The sequence below is a fragment of the Babylonia areolata genome, chromosome 4, assembly GCF_041734735.1.
Source record: "Babylonia areolata isolate BAREFJ2019XMU chromosome 4, ASM4173473v1, whole genome shotgun sequence".
In the NCBI taxonomy this organism is placed as follows: domain Eukaryota; kingdom Metazoa; phylum Mollusca; class Gastropoda; order Neogastropoda; family Buccinidae; genus Babylonia; species Babylonia areolata.
In genome coordinates this window covers 54290856-54310080 of record NC_134879.1, presented here as the reverse complement: position 1 = coordinate 54310080, position 19225 = coordinate 54290856, and the positions used below count along the sequence as shown (strand labels likewise).

General features: G+C 42.6%; 1 protein-coding gene across 3 annotated transcripts in view; it reads right to left on the bottom strand.

Annotated features, from left to right (window-relative positions):
- The window catches only part of LOC143281745 (HHIP-like protein 1), a 29029-nt gene that overhangs the window by 4692 nt on the left and 5112 nt on the right, over positions 1–19225 (bottom strand). For all 3 annotated transcript variants that reach the window (XM_076587021.1, XM_076587023.1, XM_076587022.1), the window contains 6 exons: positions 15416–16439; positions 15168–15253; positions 9994–10184; positions 7546–7689; positions 1911–2040; positions 18–157 (listed from right to left, as the gene is read on the bottom strand). In XM_076587021.1, coding sequence (XP_076443136.1) covers positions 18–157; positions 1911–2040; positions 7546–7689; positions 9994–10184; positions 15168–15253; positions 15416–16435 — 1711 coding nt within the window. In that variant the 5' untranslated portion in view covers positions 16436–16439. The remainder of the gene's footprint in view (positions 1–17; positions 158–1910; positions 2041–7545; positions 7690–9993; positions 10185–15167; positions 15254–15415; positions 16440–19225) is intronic.

The window sequence follows — 19225 nt, the reverse complement described above, 5'->3', positions numbered from 1 at the left end:
TGTATGTGTCGTCTTACCCCGTTGGTCCAGCCCAAAAGACAGAATGTATTTCTGCAGGTCATTGGTCAGCCCGTCGGAGCAAAGGTCACTGCTGCACAGCTTGACGTCAGAACTCTGCCACGATCCGTCGTCTGATTCTTGCAAACTGAACAGCCGTCTGCGAAACACAGTATTGCGCTTGTTGGTGTCTGTAAAAATGCCGTTTTTTATTGTATCTATTGCCGACTGAAATAACAACTTGTCATTAATGTATTGTATTGTATTGTATTGTATTGTATTGTATTGTATTTCTCCTTTTGTCACAACAGATTTCTCTGAGTGAAATTCGGGCTGCTCTCCCTAGGGAGAGCGCGTCGCTACACTACAGCGCCACCCATTTTTTGTATTTTCTCATGCGTGCAGTTTTATTTGATTTTCCTATCGAAGTGGATTTTTCTATAGAATTTTGCCAGGAACAACCCTTTTGTTGCCGTGGGTTCTTTTACGTGCGCTAAGTGCATGCTGCACACGGGGCCTCGGTTTATCGTCTCATCCGAATGACTAGTATCAACACCACCACGCAAGGTCTAGTGGAGGGGGAGAAAATATCGGCAGCTGAGCCGTGATTCGAACCAGTGCGTTCAGATTCTCTCGCTTCATAGGCGGACGCGTTACCTCTAGGCCATCACTCCACATCAACTGAGAGTTAGTAATAATTTCGATGTTTTGGATTCGGCATTATAATACGATATCTTGAAGACGATCAGGGACCTATAGTTTGAAACGTTGATTCGACGGGCGCAATAACCGAGTGGTTAAAGCGTTGGACTGTCAATCTGAGGGTCCCGGGTTCGAATCACGGTGACGGCGCCTGGTGGGTAAAGGGTGGAGATTTTTACGATGTCCCAGGTCAACATATGTGCAGACCTGCTAGTGCCTGAACCCCCTTCGTGTGTATATGCAAGCAGAAGATCAAATACGCACGTTAAAGATCCTGTAATCCATGTCAGCGTTCGGTGGGTTATGGAAACAAGAACATACCCAACATGCACACCCCCGAAAACGGAGTATGGCTGCCTACATGGCGGGGTAAAAACGGTCATACACGTAAAAGCCCACTCGTGTGCATACGAGTGAACGCAGAAGAAGAAGAAGAAGAAACGTTGATTTTTCTTATCAAAGTGAATCCTATTTCACAGCTAGCAGTTGTTGTCATTAACAGAAGGTCTCCATTTATCAGTGCAGTGATTGCCCCCATTGCCAGACGGGTGGAGTGGCTGAATGGTTAGAGCTCTGAATTCTCACCCGAGTTTCCTGAGTTCGATCACCAGTTTCGGCGTACCTGGTGGGTTAAAGGTGCAGTGGAGATTCTTCCCATCTCCCAGGTCAGCATATGTGCAGACGTGGTTGTGACTGAACCCCCTTCGCGTGTACACGCATGCAGAAGTACGTCAACTCTCTCCATACGAACGACGAAAGAATCGACGTTAACAGCGTTTCACCCCAATTACCATCATCAAAATATTGCAAGCGGAAGGCTCTTATACTGAAGACGTGAATGTTGACAAAGAATACCTCAATTCTGACGACGGAAGCTAAAGGTTGGGTCATTCAGACACCCACTGGACATCCGAGGGGTCTGTGTAGAGGAGAAGAGAGGACTGGCCGTACTGAGTGAGTTAAAGATCCTGTAATCCATGTCAGCGTTTGGTGAGGTTAAAGAAACCAGAACATGCCACAGCATGCACATCCCCCAAAACGAAGTATGGCTGCCTACCTGACAGGATACGAACGGTCATTCACGTTAAAAAAAAGCCCATTCGTATGTGGAAGTGAACGTGGGAGTTGCAACCCATGATCGCAAAAGATAAGGAGAAGAAGAAGAAGAAAGAAGAAGAAGAAGAAGAAAAAAGAAGAAGACGAAAGGGTACCCGCTCTGGTAATCTCCAAAGATGTATTTGCCGTTGAGGGCAGGGGAACAGGGCCCCCTGTAGAACTGCCCCCCTGTTACTGACTGTCCAACTGTGTGGTTGTACGCAAACACCGGCATCTCTTCTTTCCCTGAAAAATCAACAACAACAAATACACCTGTTGTTCTTTTTTTCTCCCCCCCCCACCCCACCCTGCACCCTCCCCTTCCCTCCTCCTTCCCTCCCCCCCCAAAAAAAAACAACAACAACAAATACACCTGTTTTTTTTTTCTCTCCCCCCCCCCCCCACCCTCCCCTTCCCTCCTCCTTCCCTCCCCCCCAAAAAAAAAAACCAACAACAAACAACAACAACCAACAAAACAACAACAAACAAAAAAACAAAAACAAAACAAACAAATACACCCCAAATTCCCATAGGAGGTGGATCAGATAAACAATCTTTTTTAATTTTTTATTTTATATATTTATTTGTTTTAGTCAGCACTTGACGGGCGCAATAGCCGAGTGCTCTAAGCGTTGGACTTTCAATCTGAGGGTCCCGGGTTCGAATCACGGAAACGGCGCCTGGTGGGTAAAGGGTGGAGATTTTTCCGATCTCCCAGGTCAACATATGTGCAGACCTGCTAGTGCCTGAACCCCCTTCGAGTGTATACGCACGCAGAAGATCAAATACGCACGTTAAAGATCCTATACCACATGTCAGTGTTCGGTGGTTTATGGAGACACGAAAATACCCAGCATGCATGAACCACGACAGAGTCATCGGCAAGTCGACGTTGGTCGTGTAACGGAAAGAAGTTTCAGTTTCAGTTGCTCAAGGAGGCGTCACTGCGTTCGGACAAATCCATATACGCTACACCACATCTGCCAAGCAGATGCCTGACCAGCAGCGTAACCCAACGCGCTTAGTCAGGCCTTGAAAAAAAAAGGTGAATAAATAATAGATAAGCGTACATAAATAAATAAATAATAATTATAATAATAATAATTATAATTAAAAAAAAGGTAGTAGTAGTAGTATTAATAATAATAATAATAATAAATAAATAAATAAATAAGACAATACGACGAGTGGAAGAAGTGGAAAGAAGAAGGAGAAGAAGTGGAGAGATTTATCTGTAAGGGCAACAAATGGAAATGCCATATAACAGAATTGTTAAAACGCTTAACACCATTCTAACTGTAAAGTTAAAATTCTCATCAATCAAGAATCAGCAGCAAGGCGTAAAGATTTAGAAGGGGTTTTGATCCAAACTGAGTCACAAAGGTATGTGGGTGCAGTATGGTTTGTGACATTAAAACACATGGTGACTTGTTTGTAATCTATCCTGTGAGAGATGGGCAGCCAGTGTAGTTTCTCAAGAAGGAGAGGAATTGCACGGCTCTGTTACGATGTTCTGAATATTAGCATTACAGCACAGTTTTGGATTTTCCGTACGAATAAAACGATACCCATTTTATTGCACAGGTTGTCATTGTAGCACTGTAACCCCTCCAGTGCACTACATCCATAGTTGGCCTATAAAGGAATAAGTATATAAATAAATCAATTATTAAAAAAAAAAAATCATACCTATATCATTGCACCTGTTGTCCTTGTAGCACTGGAATCGTTCCCGTGCATTCCAGCCCTACTTGGCCCATAAATAAATAAATAAATAAATAAGTAATTTAATGAATCAATCAATCATAGTTTCAGTTTCACTTTCACTTTCTCAAGGAGGCGTCACTGCGTTCGGACAAATCCATACACGCTACACCACATCTGTTGAGCAGATGCCTAACCAGCAGCATAACCCAACGCGCTTAGTCAGGCCTTGAGTGCATGCTTACATATTTGTGTACCTATGAAAGTGGATTTCATTTTACGTAATTTCGCCAGAGGACAACACTCTCGTTGCCATGGGTTCTTTTTCAGTGCGCCAAGTGCGTGCTGCACACGGGACCTCGGTTTATCGTCTCATCCGAAAGACTAGACGCTCAGTTTGATTTTCCAGTCAAACTTAGGAGAAAGGGCGAGAGCGGGATTCGAACCCACACCCTCACGGACTCTCTGTATTGGCAGCTGAGCGTGTTAACCATTCTGCCACCTTCCTCCATATATAATCAATCATAAACAAGAGAGGCAAGGCCTTCAAGACTCACTTGTGATACACTTTAAAAAAATCTAATCGTTAAAATGTGTTCTGTATTTGTTATTATTAAGCTACGGATTAAAAGAAAAAGAAAAAAAATCCTAATGGCAGATTCGAACTCCGCGTGTTCGGGTGAGAAAAAACTGTCTTACCCATTACACTATCGTGGCTCCTTAACCGACGTTCAAAAATATAATATTTATGATGCTTTCTTAAAGGGCGATAAATCGATTGCGGTATTCACAGTGAGAGCGCTGTTAAAATCATATTATTCTGGTGTATCTTGGGCATTCAACAAATCTTTAAGGACAATTAAAAACTCTTTTAAGTCCGCGGTAAAGGAGACGTGGCTATCGCCGCAATCACACTGCAACATTTAGCCGTTTTCTCTGGATCTAGATAGATGTACAAGCTTAGTTACACCTGGTTGACACAGTCGATTAATTTCTCTTTTATGTTCATTCTAGTTTTATAGTTTTAAAGCTGATATAAAAATTAAGTATTTTGTTAAACTAATAACATGTAGAGCCAAGTACAAGTACTTCTAAACGTCGTATGAAGTGAAAAGAACTTTATTTTGAGAAAAGTCAAGACTGGAAATTTTTACGTTTCATCAATTCAAGGGTATTAACTCTCATGGTTTATTATTTTTAACTGTGAATTCCGACTGGTTCTGTGAATATTTTTATGGCACTTTGGGGCATAATCCAGTAAGTGATGAGGCGTTCACAAATCTTTCTCTGAATAAATATTTAACGGTCTCTTTCTCCAACTTTCCATCACATGTTATCGGGTGCTGTCGATTGAATATAGGATTGAATGGGCAGGTCAACAACTTGAAACAAAATGGCGTCGTTCGCGTTCGCGAAGAATATGAGCACGCGCTTTGAATATGTATAAATATGTGTACGCAATTGATTTTTGCCCATGACCTTCAGGGCTCAGCCAATAGATCTATAAAGTCCATTCGTCGTATTGATTTTAGTATTTTCCGAAAAAGACCACTTGGGGGAATGAACATAGTGAAAGCCCTGTACACTGAGAGTAAAACACACAAGCTTTTTATGTATTGAGTATAATTTCAAAATGTAATGTTTAAGATGAGAAAGATCAGTTTAAAGCAAATTAAGTCCCCTAGCATTAATTACAGATTAATTTTCCTTTTTTTACTGTCTGCAAAAAAAGACATGCAAAATAAATATAACTTCCATGCTTAGCAAAAGAAGTTCCTGTTTGAACAAAAAAAATGTTAAAAATGACTGCTCTTGTTGTTGTGTCAGAATATCAGATCAATGTGCCAAGTTTAGAGAATTTAAAAAAATATAACAGTAAATGCAGTTTGCATATAATTTAGCTTCTTTTAAAAAAAAATTTTTGTGCCCATCCCAGAGGTGCAATATTGTTTTAAACAAGATGACTGGAAAGAACAGAATTTTTCCTGTTTTTATGCCTAATTTGGTGTCAACTGACAAAGTATTTGCAGAGAAAATGTCAATGTTAAAGTTTACAACGGACACACAGATACACACACACACACACACACACACACACACACACACACACACACACACACACACACACACACACACACAGACAACCGAACCCCGGGTTAAAACATAGACTCACTTTGTTTACACAAGTGAGTCAAAACCCAACTACATTAATGAAATCATACCTATCGTACTGCACAGGTTGTCCTTGTAGCTGTAGATAATACATTAATGAAATCATACCTATCTTATTGCACAGGTTGTCCTTGTAGCTGTGGATAATACATTAATGAAATCATACCTATCTTATTGCACAGGTTGTCCTTGTAGCTGTGGATAATACATTAATGAAATCATACCTATCTTACTGCACAGGTTGTCCTTGTAGCTGTGGATAATACATTAATGAAATCATACCTATCTTATTGCACAGGTTGTCCTTGTAGCTGTGGATAATACATTAATGAAGTCATACCTATCTTATTGCACAGGTTGTCCTTGTAGCTGTGGACAATACATTAATGAAATCATACCTATCTTATTGCACAGGTTGTCCTTGTAGCTGTGGACAATACATTAATGAAATCATACCTATCTTATTGCAGAGGTTGTCCTTGTAGCTGTGGATAATACATTAATGAAATCATACCTATCGTACTGCACAGGTTGTCCTTGTAGCTGTAGATAATACATTAATGAAATCATACCTATCTTATTGCACAGGTTGTCCTTGTAGCTGTGGACAATACATTAATGAAGTCATACCTATCTTATTGCACAGGTTGTCCTTGTAGCTGTGGACAATACATTAATGAAATCATACCTATCTTATTGCACAGGTTGTCCTTGTAGCTGTGGACAATACATTAATGAAATCATACCTATCTTATTGCACAGGTTGTCCTTGTAGCTGTGGATAATACATTAATGAAATCATACCTATCTTATTGCACAGGTTGTCCTTGTAGCTGTGGATAATACATTAATGAAATCATACCTATCTTATTGCACAGGTTGTCCTTGTAGCTGTGGATAATACATTAATGAAATCATACCTATCGTACTGCACAGCTTGTCCTTGTAGCTGTGGATAATACATTAATGAAGTCATACCTTATTGCACAGGTTGTCCTTGTAGCTGTGGATAATACATTAATGAAATCATACCTATCTTATTGCAGAGGTTGTCCTTGTAGCTGTGGATAATACATTAATGAAATCATACCTATCTTATTATGCAGGTTGTCCTTGTAGCTGTGGATAATACATTAATGAAGTCATACCTTATTGCACAGGTTGTCCTTGTAGCTGTGGATAATACATTAATGAAATCATACCTATCTTACTGCACAGGTTGTCCTTGTAGCTGTGGATAATACATTAATGAAATCATACCTATCTTATTGCACAGGTTGTCCTTGTAGCTGTGGATAATACATTAATGAAATCATACCTATCTTACTGCACAGGTTGTCCTTGTAGCTGTGGATAATTGGCCCATAAAGTTTTGTTTCAGTTTCTCTCGAGGAGGCGTCACTGCGTTCGGACAAATCCATATACGCTACACTACATCTGCTAGGCAGACGCCTGACCAGCTGCCTAACCCAACGCGCTTAGTCAGGCCATGAGTGCATGCTTATGTATTTGTTTACCTATCAGAGTGGATTTCTTTTTATAGAATTTTGCCAGAGGACAACACTCTCGCTGCCATGGGTTCTTTTTCAGTGCGCCAAGTGCATACTACACACGGGACCGCGGTTTATCGTCTCATCCGAAAGACTAGACGCTCAGTTTGATTTTCCAGTCGAACTTGGGAGAGAAAGGGCGAGAGCGGGATTCGAACCCACACCCTCACGGACTCTGTGTATTGGCAGCTGAGCGCCTTAACCATTCTGCCACCTCCCTCCAATAAATGAGTAAGTATATAAATAAATCGATTGATTAAAAAAAAAAAAAAACCCAACAAAAAAGCAACAACAACCCACAACACCTATATGAATAAAATCATACCTATATGATTGCACAGGTTGTCCTTGTAGCAGTGGAACCCTTCCCGGGCACTCCATCCATAGTTGGCACCTTTCTTCAGGAAGTCCACCTCCTCATACTTGGCCTGCCCAACGTCCCCGCACAGCACGCGGTCTCGGCCACGTCCTCACAGAGAGAAACAACAACAACACGGATACACACAAGACCATCACACCATGTCTCACATGATTCTGTTTCTGTTTCAGCTTCTTCTGTTCAAACGCGCGCGCGCGCGCGTGTGCGTGTGTGTGTATGTGTGTGTGAGAGAGAGAGAGTTTGTGTGTGTGTGTGTGTGTGTGTGTGTGTGTGTGTGCATAATTTTATGTGTGTGTGTGTGTGTGTGTGTGTGTGTGTGTGTGTGTGTGTGTGTGTGAGTTTGTGCAGTGCGTTCATGTGTGAGTATGCACAAGTTTTTATATTGATATGCACTTGTATGTATCCTAATTTCTACTGTATCTGTGTTTGTGTATGATTTTCGATTTATGTTCGTATCTTGTTATGTACTATCCCCCCCCCCACCCCCCAATATTCCCTGTGACCCCTTTACACTTGGTAATAAAGACATATTCTATTCTATTCTATTCTATTCTATGATGTCAGTGATACTCCGGTCCCTTCGTCACAGAGAGAAAACAACACATATACAGACAAGACCATCACAAAATGTTTCACATAATGTCAGTGATGCTCCGACCACGTCATCATAGAGATAAAAACAACAAAACATGTACAGACAAGACCATCACAAAACGTTTCACATAATGTCAATGATGCTCTGACCACGTCGTCACAGAGAGAAACAACACGGATACATACAAGACCATCACAACATGTTTCACATGATTCTGTTTCTGTTTCAGCTTCTTCTGTTCAAATGTGTGTGTGTGTGTGTGTGTGTGTGTGTGTGTGTGTGTGTGTGTGCAGTGCGTGTACGTGTGAATATGCACAAGTTTTTATATTGATATGCACTTGTATGTATCCTAATTTCTACTGTATCTGTGTTTTGTGTATGATTTTTGATTTATGTTCGTATCTTGTTATCTACTATCCACCCCAATATTCCTTGTGACCCCGGTACACTTGGTAATAAAGACATATTCTATTCTATTCTATTCTATTCTAATCTATTCTTGATCTTATCGTTACTGTTTTTGTTGTCACAAGAACAGATTGGAAGACTAGGCAATGCCTAAAATCCTTGAGTAATAAAGTTTTTGAATCTTGAATCTTTTGAATCTTGATGTCAGTGATACTCCGGTCCCTTCGTCACAGAGAGAAAACAACACATATACAGACAAGACCATCACAAAATGTTTCACATAATGTCAGTGATGCTCCGACCACGTCATCATAGAGACAAAAACAACAAAACATGTACAGACAAGACCATCACAAAAGGTTTCACATGATGTCAGTGATGCTCCGACCACGTCGTCACAGAGAGAAACAACAACACGGATACATACAAGACCATCACAACATGTTTCACATGATTCTGTTTCTGTTTCAGCTTCTTCTGTTCAAATGTGTGTGTGTGTGTGTGTGTGTGTGTGTGTGTGTGTGTGTGTGTGTGTGTGTGTGTGTGTGTGTGTGTGTGTGTGTGTGTGCAGTGCGTGTACGTGTGAATATGCACAAGTTTTTATATTGATATGCACTTGTATGTATCCTAATTTCTACTGTATCTGTGTTTTGTGTATGATTTTTGATTTATGTTCGTATCTTGTTATCTACTATCCACCCCAATATTCCTTGTGACCCCGGTACACTTGGTAATAAAGACATATTCTATTCTATTCTAATCTATTCTTGATCCTATCGTTACTGTTTTTGTTGTCACAAGGACAGATTGGAAGACTAGGCAATGCCTAAAATCCTTGAGTAATAAAGTTTTTGAATCTTGATGTCAGTGATGCTCCGACCCCGTCGTCACAGAGAGAAACAACACGGATACAGACAAGACCATCGCAAAACGTTTCACATGATGTCAATGATGCTCCGACCACGTGGTTACAGAGAGAAACAACAAAAACAACAACAACAACAAAACGGATACAGACAAGACCATCGCAAAACGTTTCACATGATGTCAATGATGCTCCGACCACGTGGTTACAGAGAGAAACAACAACCACAACACAGATACAGACCAGACAATCACAACATGTTTGTTTTGTTGTTGTTGTTGTAACTTGGCAACCGCTTCCTCCTCCCCTCTACCCTTATTTCAATAGGGATGTTAAAGTATAAATACGAAATCTCTGTGTGTGTGTGTGTGTGTGTGTGTGTGTGTGTGTGTGTGTGTGTGTGTGTGTGTGTGTGTGTGTGTGTTTCTCACAGACATGCGCGCGCGTGTATGCCCCGCGTGGGGGGCGGAGGAGGGGTGGGGTGGGGGTGGGGGTGGGGTGAGGGGGTGGGGGTGGGGGTCCTTACCTGTATAAGGATCGCCCATATCCACTCCACAGCGCCAAGTGTTTCGCAGACCGTAGGCGAAGATCTCTGGCCTGGCGGAGGGGTCGGGGTGCTCCATAAAGGGGTTGTCTGCAGGGATGCTGTAAGGACGATCAGGGTGGTCGCTGGGAGTGTCCACGTCCAGTCGTAACACCTTGCCCAGCAGCCAGGACCTGGGTGCACGGTCAGGTGTGTGAGAAAAGAAGGAAAGAAGAGGTTAAATGCCCCCCTCCCCCCGCCCCCCACCCACCCACCCCTAGCCCCTCCTACCCCCCATGTGAAGCCTTTTTACGGCCACAGGGGCAGGAAACTCCTATCCATTTTCGTTTATTTATTCATAGTCTGCTCATCTAAGATGATTATATTAGACTGAAAATAACTTATGATTATGATTATGATGGTAATTATTATTATTATTATTATCATTAGTAGTAGTAGTAGTGTCATTGTCATTGTTATATCGTTTCCATCATCATGATCATCATTTTCATTATTGTTACTAAGAAATCATCATCATCGTCATCATTTCTGAAATTCAATAGCAGGGGAAGAATTATTCAACTGTTAAAAATGGGGGCAGTGAATTCAATGGCAGGGGAAGAATAAGTCAACTGTAAAAAGGGGGCAGTGAATTGAATCCTATCCGACGGGCGCAATAGCCGAGTGGTTAAAGCGTTGGACTGTCAATCTGAGGGTCCCGGGTTCGAATCACGGTGACGGCGCCTGGTGGGTAAAGGGTGGAGATTTTTCCGATCTCCCAGGTCAGCATATGTCCAGACCTGCTAGTGCCTGAACCCCCTTCGTGTGTATATATGCAAGCAGAAGATCAAATACGCACGTTAAAGATCCTGTAATCCATATCAGCGTTCGGTGGGTTATGGAAACAAGAACATACCCAGCATGCACACCCCCGAAAACGGAGTATGGCTGCCTACATGGCGGGGTAAAAACGGTCATACACGTAAAAGCCCACTCGTGTGCATACGAGTGAACGCAGAAGAAGAAGAAGAAGAAGAAGAAGAATCCTATCCACTGTGTGTAAGGCTGGACATAGGGAAGGCGGACCGGTCCATTCCTCTCATTCTCAGCTTTCCACCAGACCGAAGTCAGGAACCCATTCAGACCCGGGTGAAGTGACGAAAGTCGAAGTAATAATAATAAGAATGGTATTTATATAGCGCTGAATCTTGTGCAGAGACAAATCAAAGCGCTTTCGCACCAGTCATTCACACGCATGCATAACTCTAAAACTGGAGAAACTGAAGACAAGGAAGAGGCAGGGAATGGAGGCTATTTTAGGAAGAGGTGGGTTTTAAAGACCAGACTTGAAAGAGCTCAGTGCGGGGACCTGACGAAGCGAAAGAGGAAGTTCATTCCAATTGCAAGGTCCAGAGACAGAGAAAGAACGGCGTCCAACAGTAGAGTGTTTGAATCTGGGTATGCGTAAACAGAGTGGATCCGAAACCGATCGTAGTGAGCGAGATGGAGTGTACAGTGCCCCTTCCCCCTACAGGACTCAACACCAAGCTGAAACGGGGGCTCAAACCCTGATCACTGGTGAACACTGGATCACGAGTCCAACGCCTAACCGATTCTGCCACGGCGCTCCCCTAGGCCAGGAAATTTAGATTAAAATTTGCGTTAGGTCAAAATGTCTGCAACAAAACCGTTCTTTTTACGATAAAATAGAATAAATCATACTGATCACACTGATATAAAGTTGACCACTATAGGGGGGCGGGAACATAAGTAGATTTTGATTTTTAATGTCCAGAATCGAATATTTTTATTACTTCTGCCTGTGTGAGAACGCCTTACAAAGAGTGGCAAGGTTACGCAAGCGCGGTATAAGGGGTCGCCAGAGGAAAGCGTTCAGCGCGGTACAGTACATGTGACTGACTGCTGCCGCGCTGATGCTGATCTGTGAGCAGGTCACTGCGGCAGACAACTGATTCTGAACAGTAAGCTAGGAACAGAGCTCTTTGGGGTCAAAAGGAAACAAACATTTTCAATTTCATGTATTTTATACTTAAGTGATAGAAGACGCAAATCCGCTTTTATGAATGTTTTCCAGTTTCCTACCATTCATGACATATCATAAGGAATGAAATCGGTATTATACCGACTGCAAAGGTGAATTACCGAAGGCAGCACGGGATCATTTAGTTCGTAAGTACAATTTTGTTGATATTTTACGCAATGCACAACGTGGACCGGATATACTACATGCTCCGCTTATTAACGTGTAGAATATAAATATCTGAATATGTGTTAACCCGGTTCGGTTTCAATGAACATTGTCGGCGCTCTGTCCAGAATATAAATTGGGCAAGTATAGAGGGCAGATGATGGCAAAATTGAACATCATGTCTTGATGTGAAAAGAACGGTATGAAATACATATTTTTCTTTGGAAATGAAGCGGTATTTGCAAATGTGACTCACGAACCCTGGCGCAGTAGACGTCGATTTAGCGTGGGATATGAATAATAATCATAATGATAACAATGGATCATAAATTTTATTAATGATTATGTAAAACTTTGTTGTAACACGTGTAACATTGAATCCAAGTTACCTGAACTAACTTTCCCAACGCAGATGTTTGAATTACTTGATTTATAATAATGATAGTAATGAATCTAGCATGCGATCGTTAGCCAATGCAGTGCATTCAAACAAAGCCTGTGCAAAATTATGTATTTTATTAATGATTACCTAAAACCTTATGACATATGTAACATGGAACCCAAAATACCTAAACTAACTCCCCCACCCTGGATGATTTTATTTATCAGAAACACTGCAGTCACTCCATTTTCACACCAATTCTCCCCAGTGTTTAACTGTTTAAAGTACTACCGTTCATCTTATTATGAAATGGGAATTGTTTTTTATATCTTGACAAGTTTTCTTTTATCTGAAGAATTGTGATCAAAACACCGGATTCTTTGTATCTTTCTATTCGGTCAATCAACAGAAAACTGATTAGCGTTATCCTCACAGTGAACAAATATGTAGGATTGCAGAAAAACAAAATGTAATAAAAGTAAGACTTTGAGAAAAAACAAAAACAAACAACAATAACAACAACAAACAACAACTAAAAATAAGGAATTTTATTATCTGTGTAAAGCAGAACCAAAGAACATGTGTTCCGTGTCCGAATGTGACACCTGACTTCATCTCAAGCACTACTAAACGTGAAATGCTTCAAACTTAATTAATTTTAAGAAATTCATTCACAGTCAATGTATACTTTGGTTTTTCAGAACTTGTGTGATGTAAAATGTTGCTGTTCTAATCAAATTTTGCAAAATAATAAGCGTGTAGGGACTGACATTTTTCGGATACAACAATTTTTTTCGTTCCACACTTCGTCTGTCTTGTGAACTGATAAACTACATCATTTCGTGATAAAACTTCACCAGACAGCAAAAGCCAAAATCAAGGTGATTTTCTACTTTGAACTTTGTTGTATGTACTGGATTTTAATCAGGTTTGTTCTTATTTGTTTCTGATCACTTCATGTTCAGACATTGCCATGTCACAAAATGGCGCCAAAATTTTGGATGTTTTGAATACTTTTCAACACATTTAAGACACAAGAACAAACCATATTCTCACAAAATTGTTGCAGACATTTCTCTAATGAATTGCAATCCTAATAACATGTGAAACATTTGAATAATCATTCTAAACACATGTTTATACTGAATCAGACTGAGAGACCCCCATTTCCAACAAAGTTCTGGAGACCGACCCATTTTCATTTTCCAGGCAGTCTTTGCTCTTCATGACTATCTTATGCACTTCATTTTGCCACCTTCACACTCCAGCCAGATACATTTTCTTTCCCACGCTAAACTGACGTGTCTACTGCGCCAGGGTTCGTGAGTCACATTTGCAAATACCGCTTCATTTCCAAAGAAAAATATATATTTCATACCGTTCTTTTTACATCAAGACATGATGTTGGTCGATTTTGCCATCATCTGCCTTCCATGCTTTCTGAATTAATTGTCTGGGCAGTGCTCCAACACTGTTCATTGAAACAAACCTGGTTAACAGGTATTGAGATATTCATATACTACACGTTAATAAGCAGAGCATGAAGTATTTCCAAGTTGTCCATTGCGTAAAATGTCAACATGATTGTTCTTACGAACTAAATGATCCCGTGCTGCCTTCGTAAATTCACCTTTGCAGTCGGTATAATACCGATCAGGACTGGTAAGAAACTGTATAACATTATAAAAGCAAATTTGCGTTTTCTACCAATTTAGTATATAACAGATGAAATTAAAAATGTTTCCTTTTGACCCCAAAGAGTTCTCTTATTTTCTGTACGGTATCTGTCATCAGCCGCAGTGACCTACTAACGGAGGTATAGGACAGCATCAGCGCGGCAGCAGTCAGCCACAAGTACTGTACCGCGCTGAACGCTTTCTCTGGCGGCCCTTATACCGCGCTTGCGTAACTCTGGCTTGCTCTTGCCTTGCGGATCTTTGTAAGGCGCTCTCTCATGGCCAGAAGTGTGACAAATAATTATTAAAAACTAAAATCTAATGATGTTCCCGCCCACCTACAGCGGTCAAGTTTATATCAGCGTGATCAGTATGATTTATTCTATTTTATCGTGAAAAGAACGGTTTTGTTGCAGACATTTTGACCATTTTTGTATCTGTCCTGGACTACCCCCCCCTCCCCCTCCAACCTTCACCCCCTCCTCCCCAACCCCCCTCAGTCACGTGTACAATGATTCATTTTTGCAGATGCCAGGAGGAGTCAGAAGGTGCGGACTGGTCGTTACACTCACACACGTACGGAGCATGTTCGATTTACTTATGATATTATTCATTTCCTGCTCTTTGATGATGATGATGATGATGATGATGATGTGGCCACCCTTACCCCAATGTCCTCTTGAGAGCGTGACATCAATTTTTGTCCTGCTTCGCCAGTTCAGCAACTCTTTCTTTCCCTCTCAACACACACACACACACACACACACACACACACACACACACACACATGCACTCTCTCTCGCTCGGTCGGTCTGTCTGTCTGTCTCTGTCTCTGTCTGTCTCTCTCTCTCTCAGGTGAATCGGGAATATTGGGCTGACACGTGTACACGTCGTGGGCACAATCTCTTACTTGTTCTGAGCCAGGTTGTAGGGGTCACCAGCGTAACCCCCGTCTCCTAGGAAGAGGTACAGGTAACCGTCACCAAGGAAAAACACCTGAAACCCCAGCCACAGACACAACAGTGCTGTTGATTACCAGAATTTATTGGCACACACACACACACACACACACACACACAACACACACACACACACACACACACAACACACACACACACACACACACACACACACACACACACTCACTCACTCACTCACCTCCCCGCCGTTGTGATTGGCGAAGGGTTGATGCACCTCCAGCAGCACCTTTTCCCAGGCCGGATCCACCACCGCGCCTTCCTGCACGCGAAGCTCGCTCAGCCTGGACACGTGGTCCCACCTCCTCCTCACCTTCCTCTCCTCCTCCGTCAGGTCCCCCGCCGTCAGCGGCGCGTTGTAGTAGACGAAGACACGCCCGTTGGAGGAGAACCGAGGGTGGAAGGCCAGCCCGCCCAGCCCCCGCTCGTCGTAGCGCGAGGTGAGGAGGAGTCGGCTGGAGACGTTGAGGAAAGGCGTGTCGCTCCGCTGCCTGCTGACCGGGTCCACCGCCCACACCACCCCGCGCTGCTCGCCCACGAACAGACGACCGCTGCCGTCCCCGGCGTGACGGGCCAAGATGGGGTTGGCCAGCCCGCTCACCACCAGGGGCTCCAGACACACGCAGCCCTCCTCAGAGCTTACGCTGGCCGCCGCTTGGCCCTCCTCCTTCTCCTCCTTCTCAGCAGCTTGGCGCTCGCCGGAGAAACAGTAGTTCATGTCCGAGACGGTGGAGTTGTGGCAGAACTCGGCGTGGGTGTGAAGGCGGAGGCTGGCGGCCAGAGCGGGATCCAGGAACCAGGTGACGTCCCCACACCTGGAGTAGAACTCCCGGCAGTAGTCGGGGCACAGGCCGGGTAACGGTCGCCGTGACTGACCGTCGAACATGTGGGCTGAGAAAGGGGAGCATCGCGCGCACAGCAGCTCTTGGATGTAGCGCTCACAGCGGTCCCAGTCCACCGAAGACAGTCTGTGCTGCAGGGAGAGAAACACGTCCAGGATGTCTCGCTCTTGGTGCGGAGAGCAGCAGCTCGAGGAGCGATAGTGGCTGCACAGGGTGAGCGGGGAGGTGGAGGGTCCGGGAGGGGTGGAGTCCACGCACTGGGGGTGAGCTGTGGTCAGGCACAGGGTGGTCAGCAGGGCAGGCGTCATCAGCCACAGCCGTCTTCCGGCCGCCGCTCTGGTCAGCGCGGTCTTCTCCATCAGGCTGGAACACCGCCAGTATCACGAACAGTATCAGTGGCTCAAGGAGGCGTCACTGCGTTCGGACAAATCCATATGCGCTACACCACATCTGCTAAGCAGATGTCTGACCAGCAGCGTAACACCGCCAAACAAAGTGAACAGGGCTGGGCTGCACGATCGATCTTTGCTTTGCTGCGCTGTGTTTGCCTTGCGTTAAGAATGTTCCTAGGTCTGTACGTTAAATCGATACTCGTAAGACAATTCTTAAGGCTAGGACAAACTTAGCGCCGCAAAAGTCGCTCAGACAACCCCAGCACAGGTCTGATGGTAGGTATATATAGCATTAAACCACAAACCCATCAGGCTATAGTGTTAAACCACAAACCACCTAGCTTTAGCGTTAAACCACAAACCCACCTCACTAGTTAAACCACAAACCCACCTCGTTATTCAAACCACTAACCCACCTCGCCATTCAAACTACAAACCCACCTGGCATCAGTTCGGAAAGTCCAGGCAAAAGAGTGTCAGAAACCCATCTGGCATTCAACTTCAAAGCGCCACACAAAGAATTGTACCCCCACAGTCAGCACGTAGCAGCTGGCCCACATGACATGTTGCCTCTCGTGCAATGTCGCACACCACCTATGCTGACACATTCTATTGGGAGTCTTCTTCTCCTGCGTTTGTGGACTGCAACTCTCACGTTCACTCGTATGACTGTGTGAGTGGGCCTTTACGTATATGACCGTTTTAAACCCTACCATTAATTTTAGGCAGCAATACTTCGTTTTCGGCGGTATGCTCACCTCAATTCAGCTGTTAAACAGCAATAATTGATAATCAGGTCTGTGATTAAAAAAATGTTTGCCAGAATGTGTGTTTGTGGAATGTGACATCTTAAATCAAAGTATTGTTGAACTGCACTGTTATTTTAATCTTTTTATGTCTTATGTCTACTTTCAGGATGCTATTTCATGCCTGTTTTATTCATATCCTTTAACTGATTTTGTGTTGCACATGTATGGCTGTGATGATGTATGTATGATTTACTCTAAGTTACCTTTTAAAGGTTTCTGTTGTGTTGTTGTTATCTACTGTGATTATTTATTGTACGCACGGGTTGCAATCTGAACATTTTGTCTTTTATGTATTATACATGTTGAATGACTGTGATTTCTGTGTATTGTTTATGTGTTTTATACCACAAATGAATTTCTATGTTGAGATAATAAAGTATTCTGTAATCCTGTAATCTGTCATGCTGCACGTGTAAGCTTGTACTGGCATCAGGTATTTTCCGAGGCCAACTCTAACTGGCCCGCCCTACAACACAGACAGGTACAGAATTGTCTGTCAAAAGCGCGCAAAAGCATGGAGAGAGATCAAAACATACGAACAACCCCAAGGCTGCTCACTTTTTCAATACTTATCTTTTCCTGCGTCAGTGCTGGTCTGTCTGACAGTGCTATCTTTGTACATCAGAGACACCGTGTTAATTAAGTGCTGGACCGCTGAGCTTTCGTTCACCAGTGATCAGGGTTCGAGGCTTGGTTTCCGCATGGTGTTGTGTCCTTGGGAAAGGCACTTTACGTCAGCTTAAGTCGTTTTGTTCGGTTGTCTGTGTGTGTGTGTGTGTGTGTGTGTGTGTGTGTGTGTGTGTGTGTCCGTGGTAAACTTTAACATTGACATTTTCTCTGCAAATACTTTGTCAGTTGACACCAAATTTGGCATAAAAATAGGAAAAATTCAGTTCTTTCCAGTCATCTTGTTTAAAACAATATTGCACCTCTGGGATGGGCACAAAAAAAAAAAAAAATGAAGCCTAATTATATGCAAACTGCATTTACTGTTATATTTATATTTTTTGTATTCTCTAAACTTGGCACTTTGACCTCTTATTCTGACACAACAACTAGAGGAGTCATTATTATAATTTTTTATTCAAACAGGAACTTCTTTCACTAAGCATGAAATTTTTATTTATTTTGCAAACGTTTTGGTGCAGATAGTAAAAAAGGGAAATTACTCTGTAATTAATGCTAGGGGACGTAATTTATCACAAGTGAGTCTTGTTTTTGTTGTTGTTGCGTCGGTAGTTGTTTTTTTTTTGTGTTTGTTTGTTTTTTTTCCTTTCGAAGAGGGTTAAAGGTCCCCTGGAGCCAGTTGCATTGCTTGGTTCTAACTTTTTGACAGTTACACGTGACTAAATGCTTACATTGACCGAACTACGCCATTGGTCAGTTCCATACTACACACAGTTAGTAGCGGGTTACGACCATATTGGGCTCTCCGGAACGAGCAATGCAACTGGCTCCTGTAGAATTTGACGGCCATCAGGGCAGTGAATGAACATCCAGCACCGTGTCTACTGCCCAGCATTACTGGTAAGGGGCGGTTCAGTCCTCTCTTTCCGCCGTTGTACCGTTCTCGTTTTTCTATGGATTTGTTAACATTTACTCATTTCTTGGGGTTTTCTTCATACCTTTTCTTTAGACATTTTTCCCTTTCGAGGGCTGGAGAAAGCAATTGTTTACTGACTCTAATGCTATCGGAAATAAGATCCATTCATTCATTCATTTATTCATTCTTTCATTCATTCATTTATCATTCATTTATTCCTTCCTTCCTTCCTTCCTTCATCCTCTCTCTCTCACTCACTCAATCTCTCTCATTACCATATTCATATACATTATTGTCATGAATGTAGGTATCATGATTATGTACTTGAAAATGCTACTGTGCAATTGAGTGTATTTGAATTTCATGTATGTTTTTCTATAACCTTTTTTTTTTTTTTTTATCTTG